The sequence below is a fragment of the Anguilla anguilla genome, chromosome 7 (assembly GCF_013347855.1).
Source record: "Anguilla anguilla isolate fAngAng1 chromosome 7, fAngAng1.pri, whole genome shotgun sequence".
Lineage (NCBI taxonomy): Eukaryota > Metazoa > Chordata > Actinopteri > Anguilliformes > Anguillidae > Anguilla > Anguilla anguilla.
In genome coordinates, this window is record NC_049207.1 from 1,429,468 (window position 1) to 1,443,144 (window position 13,677).

The window sequence follows — 13,677 nt, forward strand, 5'->3', positions numbered from 1 at the left end:
ACATGGCTCTAATTGAGAGAACAGAGAGGGAGGTTTCAGACAGAGCTGTAATTACTCTTAGCCAGCAAATTCTTATTATGCTTTTCAAGAAAAAGTGCAGGATACTTATGCAATAGATCATTAATTTACGTGTAACTCTACAATATAAAAAATCAGAAGACAACACATATTCACATGCACACCTAAAAAGTACTACAGATCCTGGCAGATGCAATCCTAGATATCTGTGTACTTCAGAATTAGGAGACGTTATAGTCCACAAGAAGAAGTTTGCTTTGTACAAGTCAGTATTTAAAACATCAGATATTAATTCTATATCACAATGACTGATGTGAGGGCCACAGGCTAACGGTCATTAAGCTCGCTCAGGCTTGACTTTTCTGGAATGAGCCGTATTTGAGACCTATTCCACAATGAAGGCACAGGAAGTTCATGAAGGGAGCAGTTGCATTTGAGCAAATAGTAAGAGACTAAGAGGTGAAGGATCATGTTAAAATATTGACTTACATAAAGCATTATATAAGCAAATGGATAAAATGTAATGGCTTGATAAATATAGTTCATTAAGTGCTGAATGTTTACATTCAATAGCCAATGTATGTAATAGTATGTAGTTTTACCCCATAAAATGTATCTGTTGGAATGCAAGTAAAAGGTTATGGACAGCAGCTGCAGTAATTAAGTACATTAAGGGGTTAAGAAACCTCTATTTCTGTTTAACTGGCCCCCATGGTCAGTCTTAGAATGGACTCCCTAACCTACACTTGGCTATAACTGGAAGTTTCCATATGACGACTGAATGAATCTCATAGGCTGGACCAACAGCTCTTTGACTCCGAGAACTATACAAACTCATGAATTAGACTTAATATCTTTGAAGACTGTATTTGTACTTCTTCCCGACCCGCCGTATTATTAAATTATATAAAGGAGCTCCTGACTTTGTCGTTTTTTAGCTTCATATCCAACACAATCAATTTTTGTAAAGAAATTCCTACAGAGGTCACAGAATATACTCAGTCATAAAATTTATTGTGAGCTTAAGAAGAAATAATCCCTGACCCTCACCAGTTAGATCAACTCAGAATATAATGTTCTCTTGTCTGTGGCAATCTGGGGAATTAAATAGGATGGAAAATGTACGGTGATGTACAGCCAATCAGATATAGGGAATGATTACAGTGGTATCAACAAGTTTGGGCACTACTCACCTGTCTGTATGCATGTTGAGCTGGTCTTGCTGCAGATGCCGTTTGGAAGGACTGCAGTGAGGTTGAAAGTATATTCCATCCCAGGTCTCAGATCAGTAAGGACAGCTGTGGTGGTGTTGGGTGCACATATCTGTGATCTGGGCTCTTCTCCCACACAGCCGTAGGTGATGTGGATCTCATGAGAAACTCCCTCCATGCTGACCGGTCTTTCCCAGCACAGAGTCACTGACCTGCTCTGCACATCAGTGGCTTCCACCCCCCCAGGGGCAGATGGCTCTAATTGAGAGAACAGAGAGGGAGGTTTCAGTCAGAGCTGTAATTTCTCTTAGCTGGCAAATTCTTATTATATTTTTCAAGAAAAAGTGCAGGATATTTATGCAATAGTTTATTCATTTACTTGTTAACTCTACAATATAAAAAATCAGAAGACAACACATATATTCACATGCACACGTAAAAAGTCCTACAGATACTGGCAGATTCAATCCTAGATATCTTTGTACTTCAGAATTTGGAGACTTTATAGTCCACAAGAGGAAGTTTGCTTTGTGCAAGTCAGTGTTTAAAACATCAGATATTAATTCTATATCACAATGACTGATGTGAGGGTCACAGGCTAACGGTCATTAAGCTCGTTCAGGCTCGACTTTTCTGGAATGAGCCGTATTTGAGACCTATTCCACAATGAAGGCACAGAAAGTTCATGAAGGGAGCAGTTGCATTTGAGCAAATAGTAAGAGACTAAGAGGTCACAGAATATACTGTCATTAAATTTATTGTGAGCTTAAAAAGTAATAGTCCCTGACCCTGACCCTCACCAGTTAGATCACCTCAGAATTTAATGTTTTTTTTTTGTGGCAGCCTGGGGAATTAAATAGGATGGAAAATGTAAGGTGTTATACAGCCAATCAGATATAGGGAATGATTACAGTGGTATCAACAAGTTTGGGCACTACTCACTTGTGTGTATGCATGCTGAGCTGGTCTTGCTGCAGATGCCGTTTGGAAGGACTGCAGTGAGGTTGAAAGTATATGTCATCCCAGGTCTCAGATCAGAAAGGACAGCTGTCGTGGAGTTGGGTGCACATATCTGTGATCTGGGCTCTTCTCCCTCACAGCCGTAGGTGATGTGGATCTCGTGAGAAACTCCCTCTATGCTGACCGGTCTTTCCCAGCTCAGAGTCACTGACCTGCTCTGCACATCAGTGGCTTCCACCCTCCCAGGGGCAGATGGCTCTATTTGAGAGAACGGAGAGGAAATTTAGAATTTGCTTATACTGCAAGCGTCCAGTTTTGCAAAAAGTCCAGGACATTTATTAAAGGTTTCATTATTTTTTTCTGTTACTTTACAATACAAAACATCTAAAGACAACACATACCTATACTTGCACAGTTAAATCCTGGACAAAACTACCACTATCTATGGTAATATTGGTAATAAATGATCTAATAACAGAAATCATCGGACAAAGGGTTAGCTCATAACTTGAGCCATCAGTTTGTTTCCCCTTGTTTTCTCGCATGGTACTTCAGTCATTCACTAGCTAGACGACACAATGGCCTCTTTCTCAAGCCACTTCTCAAACAATTTTCCCATTTGCACCACCTCAATGATCTAAGTTTATAAACTCCCAGTCAATAAGCACAGATGATGATTGATGAAGATTTTTACAAGCGACACTCACATTTAATTCAGTTCCATCGCTTGCTACTGTCACTCTCTGCACTGAGCACTAATTCCTACCAGCCAGCAGGACATGCAAGTCAGCTTGGACATGTCCTCTACAGTATGCAACGTCTTCAGTCTCAGCAATTAGTACCAAAAATGCAGGAAGTAATTTATCGGCCTGTCCCAGGTAAGGTTTTCAGAAACCTTGCATCGCAGTGAAGGGATTAACTCCCAACGCTGTAGACAGCTTCACTTATCTAGGCAGTACTTTATCCAGATGTAGGTGAAGAAAGTAACTGCAGGATTGCTAAGGCCAGCAGTGCATTTAGGTAGGTTGCGTTCAAATTCTGGTAACGAAAAGACATCAGCCTCAACACAAAGCTACAAAGTAGTGTATATACATTTTGGTCACCCACTTGTGTGTATGCATGCTGAGCTGGTCTTGCTGCAGATGCCGTTTGGAAGGAATGCAGTGAGGTTGAAAGTATATTTCATCCCAGGTCTCAGATCAGTAAGGACAGCTGTGGTGGTGTTGGGTGCACATATCTGTGATCTGGGCTCTTCACCCTCTCCCTCACAGCTGTAGGTGATGTGGATCTCGTGAGAAACTCCCTCCATGCTGACCGGTCTTTCCCAGCACAGAGTCACTGACCTGCTCTGCACATCAGTGGCTTCCACCCTCCCAGGGGCACATGGCTCTATTTGAGAGAACAGAGAGGGAGGTTTCAGACAGAGCTGTAATTACTCTTAGCCAGCAAATTCTTATTATGCTTTTCAAGAAAAAGTGCAGGATACTTATGCAATAGATCATTAATTTACGTGTAACTCTACAATATAAAAAATCAGAAGACAACACATATTCACATGCACACCTAAAAAGTACTACAGATCCTGGCAGATGCAATCCTAGATATCTGTGTACTTCAGAATTAGGAGACGTTATAGTCCACAAGAAGAAGTTTGCTTTGTACAAGTCAGTATTTAAAACATCAGATATTAATTCTATATCACAATGACTGATGTGAGGGCCACAGGCTAACGGTCATTAAGCTCGCTCAGGCTTGACTTTTCTGGAATGAGCCGTATTTGAGACCTATTCCACAATGAAGGCACAGGAAGTTCATGAAGGGAGCAGTTGCATTTGAGCAAATAGTAAGAGACTAAGAGGTGAAGGATCATGTTAAAATATTGACTTACATAAAGCATTATATAAGCAAATGGATAAAATGTAATGGCTTGATAAATATAGTTCATTAAGTGCTGAATGTTTACATTCAATAGCCAATGTATGTAATAGTATGTAGTTTTACCCCATAAAATGTATCTGTTGGAATGCAAGTAAAAGGTTATGGACAGCAGCTGCAGTAATTAAGTACATTAAGGGGTTAAGAAACCTCTATTTCTGTTTAACTGGCCCCCATGGTCAGTCTTAGAATGGACTCCCTAACCTACACTTGGCTATAACTGGAAGTTTCCATATGACGACTGAATGAATCTCATAGGCTGGACCAACAGCTCTTTGACTCCGAGAACTATACAAACTCATGAATTAGACTTAATATCTTTGAAGACTGTATTTGTACTTCTTCCCGACCCGCCGTATTATTAAATTATATAAAGGAGCTCCTGACTTTGTCGTTTTTTAGCTTCATATCCAACACAATCAATTTTTGTAAAGAAATTCCTACAGAGGTCACAGAATATACTCAGTCATAAAATTTATTGTGAGCTTAAGAAGAAATAATCCCTGACCCTCACCAGTTAGATCAACTCAGAATATAATGTTCTCTTGTCTGTGGCAATCTGGGGAATTAAATAGGATGGAAAATGTACGGTGATGTACAGCCAATCAGATATAGGGAATGATTACAGTGGTATCAACAAGTTTGGGCACTACTCACCTGTCTGTATGCATGCTGAGCTGGTCTTGCTGCAGATGCCGTTTGGAAGGACTGCAGTGAGGTTGAAAGTATATTCCATCCCAGGTCTCAGATCAGTAAGGACAGCTGTGGTGATGTTGGGGGCACATATCTGTGATCTGGGCTCTTCTCCCTCACAGCCGTAGGTGATGTGGATCTCATGAGAAACTCCCTCCATGCTGACCGGACTTCCCCAGCACAGAGTAACTGACCTGCTCCGCACATCAGTGGCTTCCACCCTCCCAGGGGCACATGGCTCTATTTGAGAGAACAGAGAGGGAGGTTTCAGTCAGAGCTGTAATTTCTCTTAGCTGGCAAATTCTTATTATATTTTTCAAGAAAAAGTGCAGGATATTTATGCAATAGTTTATTCATTTACTTGTTAACTCTACAATATAAAAAATCAGAAGACAACACATATATTCACATGCACACGTAAAAAGTCCTACAGATACTGGCAGATTCAATCCTAGATATCTTTGTACTTCAGAATTTGGAGACTTTATAGTCCACAAGAGGAAGTTTGCTTTGTGCAAGTCAGTGTTTAAAACATCAGATATTAATTCTATATCACAATGACTGATGTGAGGGTCACAGGCTAACGGTCATTAAGCTCGTTCAGGCTCGACTTTTCTGGAATGAGCCGTATTTGAGACCTATTCCACAATGAAGGCACAGAAAGTTCATGAAGGGAGCAGTTGCATTTGAGCAAATAGTAAGAGACTAAGAGGTCACAGAATATACTGTCATTAAATTTATTGTGAGCTTAAAAAGTAATAGTCCCTGACCCTGACCCTCACCAGTTAGATCACCTCAGAATTTAATGTTTTTTTTTTGTGGCAGCCTGGGGAATTAAATAGGATGGAAAATGTAAGGTGTTATACAGCCAATCAGATATAGGGAATGATTACAGTGGTATCAACAAGTTTGGGCACTACTCACTTGTGTGTATGCATGTTGAGCTGGTCTTGCTGCAGATGCCGTTTGGAAGGACTGCAGTGAGGTTGAAAGTATATGTCATCCCAGGTCTCAGATCAGTAAGGACAGCTGTGGTGGTGTTGGGTGCACATATCTGTGATCTGGGCTCTTCACCCTCTCCCTCACAGCTGTAGGTGATGTGGGATCTCATGAGAAACTCCCTCCTATGCTGACCGGTCTTTCCCAGCACAGAGTCACTGACCTGCTCCTGCACATCAGTGGCTTCCACCCTCCCAGGGGCACATGGCTCTATTTGAGAGAACGGAGAGGAAATTTAGAATTTGCTTATACTGCAAGCGTCCAGTTTTGCAAAAGTCCAGGACATTTATTAAAGGTTTCATTATTTTTTTCTGTTACTTTACAATACAAAACATCTAAAGACAACACGTACCTATACTTGCACAGTTAAATCCTGGACAAAAGCTACCACTATCTATGGTAATATTGGTAATAAATGATCTAATAACAGAAATCATCGGACAAAGGATTAGCTCATAACTTGAGGCATCAGTTTGTTTCCCCTTGTTTTCTCACATGGTACTTCAGTCATTCACTAGTTAGACATCACAATGGCCTCTTTCTCAAGCCACTTCTCAAACAATTTTCCCATTTGCACCACCTCAATAATCTAAGTTTATAAACTGCCAGTCATTAAGCACAGATGATGATTGGTGAAGATTTCTGCAAGCGACTCTCACATTTCATTCAGTTCCATCGCTTGCTACTGTCACTCTCTGCAGAAAACGGAGCACTAATTCCTACCAGCGAGCAGGACATGCAAGTCAGCTTGGACATGTTCTCTACAGTACGCAACATCTTCAGTCTCACAATTAGTGCCAAAAAGTCAGAAGTAATTTATCGGCCTGTCCCAGGTAAGGTTTATCAGAAACCTTGCATCGCAGTGAAGGGATTAACACCCAACGCTGTAGACAGCTTCACCTATCTAGGCAGTACTTTATCCAGATGTAGGTGAAGGAAGCAACTACAGAATTGCTAAGGCCAGCAGTGCATTTGGTAGGTTGCGAGTCAAATTCTGGGAACGAAGAGACATCAGCCTCAACACAAAGCTACAAAGTAGTGTATATACATTTTGGTCACCCACTTGTTTCTGTGCATGTTGAGCTGGTCTTGCTGCAGATGCCATTTGGAAGGACTGCAGTGAGGTTAAAAGTATATTTCATCCCAGGTCTCAGATCAGAAAGGACAGCTGTGGTGGTGTTGGGGGCACATATCTGTGATCTGGGCTCTTCTCCCTCACAGCTGTAGGTGATGTGGATCTCATGAGAAACTCCCTCCATGCTGACCGGTCTTTCCCAGCACAGAGTCACTGACCTGCTCTGCACATCAGTGGCTTCCACCCTCCCAGGGGCACATGGCTCTAATTGAGAGAACAGAGAGGGAGGTTTCAGACAGAGCTGTAATTACTCTTAGCCAGCAAATTCTTATTATGCTTTTCAAGAAAAAGTGCAGGATACTTATGCAATAGATCATTAATTTACGTGTAACTCTACAATATAAAAAATCAGAAGACAACACATATTCACTTGCACACCTAAAAAGTACTACAGATCCTGGCAGATGCAATCCTAGATATCTGTGTACTTCAGAATTAGGAGACGTTATAGTCCACAAGAAGAAGTTTGCTTTGTACAAGTCAGTATTTAAAACATCAGATATTAATTCTATATCACAATGACTGATGTGAGGGCCACAGGCTAACGGTCATTAAGCTCGCTCAGGCTTGACTTTTCTGGAATGAGCCGTATTTGAGACCTATTCCACAATGAAGGCACAGGAAGTTCATGAAGGGAGCAGTTGCATTTGAGCAAATAGTAAGAGACTAAGAGGTGAAGGATCATGTTAAAATATTGACTTACATAAAGCATTATATAAGCAAATGGATAAAATGTAATGGCTTGATAAATATAGTTCATTAAGTGCTGAATGTTTACATTCAATAGCCAATGTATGTAATAGTATGTAGTTTTACCCCATAAAATGTATCTGTTGGAATGCAAGTAAAAGGTTATGGACAGCAGCTGCAGTAATTAAGTACATTAAGGGGTTAAGAAACCTCTATTTCTGTTTAACTGGCCCCCATGGTCAGTCTTAGAATGGACTCCCTAACCTACACTTGGCTATAACTGGAAGTTTCCATATGACGACTGAATGAATCTCATAGGCTGGACCAACAGCTCTTTGACTCCGAGAACTATACAAACTCATGAATTAGACTTAATATCTTTGAAGACTGTATTTGTACTTCTTCCCGACCCGCCGTATTATTAAATTATATAAAGGAGCTCCTGACTTTGTCGTTTTTTAGCTTCATATCCAACACAATCAATTTTTGTAAAGAAATTCCTACAGAGGTCACAGAATATACTCAGTCATAAAATTTATTGTGAGCTTAAGAAGAAATAATCCCTGACCCTCACCAGTTAGATCAACTCAGAATATAATGTTCTCTTGTCTGTGGCAATCTGGGGAATTAAATAGGATGGAAAATGTACGGTGATGTACAGCCAATCAGATATAGGGAATGATTACAGTGGTATCAACAAGTTTGGGCACTACTCACCTGTCTGTATGCATGTTGAGCTGGTCTTGCTGCAGATGCCGTTTGGAAGGACTGCAGTGAGGTTGAAAGTATATTCCATCCCAGGTCTCAGATCAGTAAGGACAGCTGTGGTGGTGTTGGGTGCACATATCTGTGATCTGGGCTCTTCTCCCACACAGCCGTAGGTGATGTGGATCTCATGAGAAACTCCCTCCATGCTGACCGGTCTTTCCCAGCACAGAGTCACTGACCTGCTCTGCACATCAGTGGCTTCCACCCCCCCAGGGGCAGATGGCTCTAATTGAGAGAACAGAGAGGGAGGTTTCAGTCAGAGCTGTAATTTCTCTTAGCTGGCAAATTCTTATTATATTTTTCAAGAAAAAGTGCAGGATATTTATGCAATAGTTTATTCATTTACTTGTTAACTCTACAATATAAAAAATCAGAAGACAACACATATATTCACATGCACACGTAAAAAGTCCTACAGATACTGGCAGATTCAATCCTAGATATCTTTGTACTTCAGAATTTGGAGACTTTGTAGTCCACAAGAGGAAGTTTGCTTTGTGCAAGTCAGTGTTTAAAACATCAGATATTAATTCTATATCACAATGACTGATGTGAGGGTCACAGGCTAACGGTCATTAAGCTCGTTCAGGCTCGACTTTTCTGGAATGAGCCGTATTTGAGACCTATTCCACAATGAAGGCACAGAAAGTTCATGAAGGGAGCAGTTGCATTTGAGCAAATAGTAAGAGACTAAGAGGTCACAGAATATACTGTCATTAAATTTATTGTGAGCTTAAAAAGTAATAGTCCCTGACCCTGACCCTCACCAGTTAGATCACCTCAGAATTTAATGTTTTTTTTTTGTGGCAGCCTGGGGAATTAAATAGGATGGAAAATGTAAGGTGTTATACAGCCAATCAGATATAGGGAATGATTACAGTGGTATCAACAAGTTTGGGCACTACTCACTTGTGTGTATGCATGTTGAGCTGGTCTTGCTGCAGATGCCGTTTGGAAGGACTGCAGTGAGGTTGAAAGTATATGTCATCCCAGGTCTCAGATCAGAAAGGACAGCTGTCGTGGAGTTGGGTGCACATATCTGTGATCTGGGCTCTTCTCCCTCACAGCCGTAGGTGATGTGGGTCTCATGAGAAACTCCCTCCATGCTGACCGGTCTTTCCCAGCACAGAGTCACTGACCTGCTCTGCACATCAGTGGCTTCCACCCTCCCAGGGGCACATGGCTCTATTTGAGAGAACGGAGAGGAAATTTAGAATTTGCTTATACTGCAAGCGTCCAGTTTTGCAAAAAGTCCAGGACATTTATTAAAGGTTTCATTATTTTTTTCTGTTACTTTACAATACAAAACATCTAAAGACAACACATACCTATACTTGCACAGTTAAATCCTGGACAAAACTACCACTATCTATGGTAATATTGGTAATAAATGATCTAATAACAGAAATCATCGGACAAAGGGTTAGCTCATAACTTGAGCCATCAGTTTGTTTCCCCTTGTTTTCTCGCATGGTACTTCAGTCATTCACTAGCTAGACGACACAATGGCCTCTTTCTCAAGCCACTTCTCAAACAATTTTCCCATTTGCACCACCTCAATGATCTAAGTTTATAAACTCCCAGTCAATAAGCACAGATGATGATTGATGAAGATTTTTACAAGCGACACTCACATTTAATTCAGTTCCATCGCTTGCTACTGTCACTCTCTGCACTGAGCACTAATTCCCACCAGCCAGCAGGACATGCAAGTCAGCTTGGACATGTCCTCTACAGTATGCAACGTCTTCAGTCTCACAATTAGTACCAAAAATGCCGGGAGTAATTTATCGGCCTGTCCCAGGTAAGGTTTTTCAGAAACCTTGCATCGCAGTGAAGGGATTAACTCCCAACGCTGTAGACAGCTTCACTTATCTAGGCAGTACTTTATCCAGATGTAGGTGAAGAAAGTAACTGCAGGATTGCTAAGGCCAGCAGTGCATTTAGGAGGTTGCGTTTCAAATTCTGGGACTGAAGACACATCAGCCTCAACACAAAGCTACAAAGTAGTGTATATACATTTTGGTCACCCACTTGTGTGTATGCATGCTGAGCTGGTCTTGCTGCAGATGCCGTTTGGAAGGACTGCAGTGAGGTTGAAAGTATATTCCATCCCAGGTCTCAGATCAGTAAGGACAGCTGTGGTGGTGTTGGGTGCACATATCTGTGATCTGGGCTCTTCACCCTCTCCCTCACAGCTGTAGGTGATGTGGGTCTCATGAGAAACTCCCTCCATGCTGACCGGTCTTTCCCAGCACAGAGTCACTGACCTGCTCTGCACATCAGTGGCTTCCACCCTCCCTGGGGCACATGGCTCTATTTGAGAGAACGGAGAGGGAGGTTTCAGTCAGAGCTCTAATTTCTCTTAGTCGGCAAATTCTTATTATATTTTTCAAGAAAAATCTCAGGATATTTATGCAATAGATTATTAATTTACGTGTAACTCTACAATATAAAAAAATCAGAAGACAACACATATATTCACATGCACACCTAAAAAGTACTACAGATCCTGGCAGATTCAACCCTAGATATCTTTGTACTTCAGAATTTGGAGACTTTATAGTCCACAAGAGGAAGTTTGCTTTGTACAAGTCAGTGTATAAAACATCAGATATTAATTCTATATCACAATGACTGATGTGAGGGCCACAGGCTAACAGTCATTAAGCTCGTTCAGGCTTGACTTTTCTGTAATGAGCCGTATTTGAGAACTATTCCACAATGAAGGCACAGAAAGTTCATGAAGGGAGAAGCTGCATTTGAGCAAATAGTAAGAGACTAAGAGGTCACAGAATATACTCCATCATTAAATTTATTGTGAGCTTAAAAAGTAATAGTCCCTGACCCAGACCCTCACCAGTTAGATCACCTCAGAATTTAATGTTTTTTTTGTGGCAACATGGGTAATTAAATAGGATGGAAAATGTAAGGTGTTGTACAGCCAATCAGATATAGGGAATGATTACAGTGGTATCCAAAAGTTTGGGCACTACTCACTTGTGTGTATGCATGCTGAGCTGGTCATGCTGCAGATGCCGTTTGGAAGGACTGCAGTGAGGTTGAAAGTATATGTCATCCCAGGTCTCAGATCAGTAAGCACAGCTGTGGTGGTGTTGGGTGCACATATCTGTGATCTGGGCTCTTCTCCCTCACAGCTGTAGGTGATGTGGATCTCATGAGAAACTCCCTCCATGCAGACCGGTCTTCCCCAGCACAGAGTCACTGACCTGCTCTGCACATCAGTGGCTCCCACCCTCACTGGGGCAGATGGCTCTATTTGAGAGAACGGAGAGGAAATTTTGAATTCACTTACACTGAGAGCACCCAGTTTTGCAAAAAGTCCAGGACATTTATTATAGGTTTCATTATTTTTGTCTGCTACTTTACAATACTAAAAACCTAAAGACATCACATACCTATACTTCTACAATTAAATAATGGACAAAGCTACCACTGTCCTTGGTAATATTGGTAATAAATGCTCTAATAATAGAAATCATTGGACAAAGGATTAGCTCATAACTTGAGCCATCAGTTTGTTTCCCCTTGTTTTCTCACATGGTACTTCAGTCATTCACTAGCTAGACGTCACAATGGCCTCTTTCTCAAGCCACTTCTCAAACAATTTTCCCATTTGCACCACCTCAATAATCTAAGTTTATAAACTGCCAGTCATTAAGCACAGATGATGATTGATGAAGATTTTTACAAGTGACTCTCACATTTCATTCAGTTCCATCGCTTGCTACTGTCACTCTCTGCAGAAAACTGAGCACTAATTTCCACCAGCGAGCAGGACATGCAAGTCAGCTTGGACATGTTCTCTACAGTACGCAACATCTTCAGTCTCACAATTAGTACCAAAAAGTCAGAAGTAATTTATCGGCCTGTCCCAGGTAAGGTTTATCAGAAACCTTGCATGGCAGTGAAGGGATTAACTCCCAACGCTGTAGACAGCTTCACCTATCTAGGCAGTACTTTATCCAGATGTAGGTGAAGAAAACAACTGCAGGATTGCTAAGGCCAGCAGTGCATTTGGTAGGTTGCGAGGCAAATTCTGGGAACAAAGAGACATCAGCCTCAACACAAAGCTACAAAGTAGTGTATATACATTTTGGTCACCCACTTGTTTCTGTGCATGTTGAACTGGTCTTGCTGCAGATGCCGTTTGGAAGGACTGCAGTGAGGTTGAAAGTATATGTCATCCCAGGTCTCAGATCAGAAAGGACAGCTGTGGTGGAGTTGGGTGCACATATCTGTGATCTGGGCTCTTCTCCCTCACAGCAGTAGGTGATGTGGATCTCATGAGAAACTCCCTCCATGCTGACCGGTCTTTCCCAGCACAGAGTCAATGACCTGCTCTGCACATCAATGGCTTCCACCCTTCCAGGGGCAGATGGCTCTAATTGAGAGAACAGAGAGGGAGGTTTCAGTCAGAGCAGTAATTTCTTAGTCAGCAAATTCTTATTATATTTTTCAAGAAAAAGTGCAGGATATGTCTGCAATAGTTTATTAATTTACTTGTATCTCTACAGTATAAAAAATCAGAAGACAACACATATATTCACATGCACACCTAAAAAGTACTACAGATCCTGGCAGATTCAATCCAAGATATCTTTGTACTTCAGAATTTGGAGACTTTATAGTCCACAAAAGGAAGTTTGCTTTGTGCAAGTCAGTGTTTAAAACATCAGATATTAATTCTATATCACAATGACTGATGTGAGGGCCACAGGCTAACGGTCATTAAGCTCGTTCAGGCTTGACTTTTCTGGAATGAGCCGTATTTGAGACCTATTCCACAATGAAGGCACAGGAAGTTCATGAAGGGAGCAGTTGCATTTGAGCAAATAGTAAGAGACTAAGAGGTGACGGATCATGTTAAAATATTGACTTACATAAAGCATTATATAAGCAAATGGATAAAATGTAATGGCTTGATAAATATAGTTCATTAAGTGCTGAATGTTTACATTCAATAGCCAATGTATGTAATAGTATGTAGTTTTACCGCATAAAATGTAGCTGTTGGAATGCAAGTAAAAGGCTATGGACAGCAGCTGCAGTAATTAAGTACATTAAGGGGTTAAAGAACCTCTATTTCTGTTTAACTGGCCCCCATGGTCAGTCTTAGAATGGACTCCCTAACCTACACTTGGCTATAACTGGAAGTTTCCATATGATGACTGAATGAATCTCATAGGCTGGACCAACAGCTCTTTGACTCTGAGAACTATATAAACTCATGTATTAGACTTAATA

The 13,677-nt window shown here is 41.1% G+C and overlaps 1 protein-coding gene across 6 annotated transcripts in view; it reads right to left on the minus strand.

Moving 5' to 3' along the window:
- Window positions 1-13,677, minus strand: part of LOC118231724 (titin-like) — a 237,812-nt gene that overhangs the window by 17,202 nt on the left and 206,933 nt on the right. For all 6 annotated transcript variants that reach the window (XM_035425843.1, XM_035425849.1, XM_035425847.1 and 3 more), the window contains 8 exons: window positions 12,539-12,814; window positions 10,444-10,725; window positions 9,319-9,594; window positions 8,359-8,634; window positions 6,880-7,155; window positions 3,297-3,578; window positions 2,172-2,447; window positions 1,212-1,487 (listed from right to left, as the gene is read on the minus strand). In XM_035425843.1, coding sequence (XP_035281734.1) covers window positions 1,212-1,487; window positions 2,172-2,447; window positions 3,297-3,578; window positions 6,880-7,155; window positions 8,359-8,634; window positions 9,319-9,594; window positions 10,444-10,725; window positions 12,539-12,814 — 2,220 coding nt within the window. The remainder of the gene's footprint in view (window positions 1-1,211; window positions 1,488-2,171; window positions 2,448-3,296; window positions 3,579-6,879; window positions 7,156-8,358; window positions 8,635-9,318; window positions 9,595-10,443; window positions 10,726-12,538; window positions 12,815-13,677) is intronic.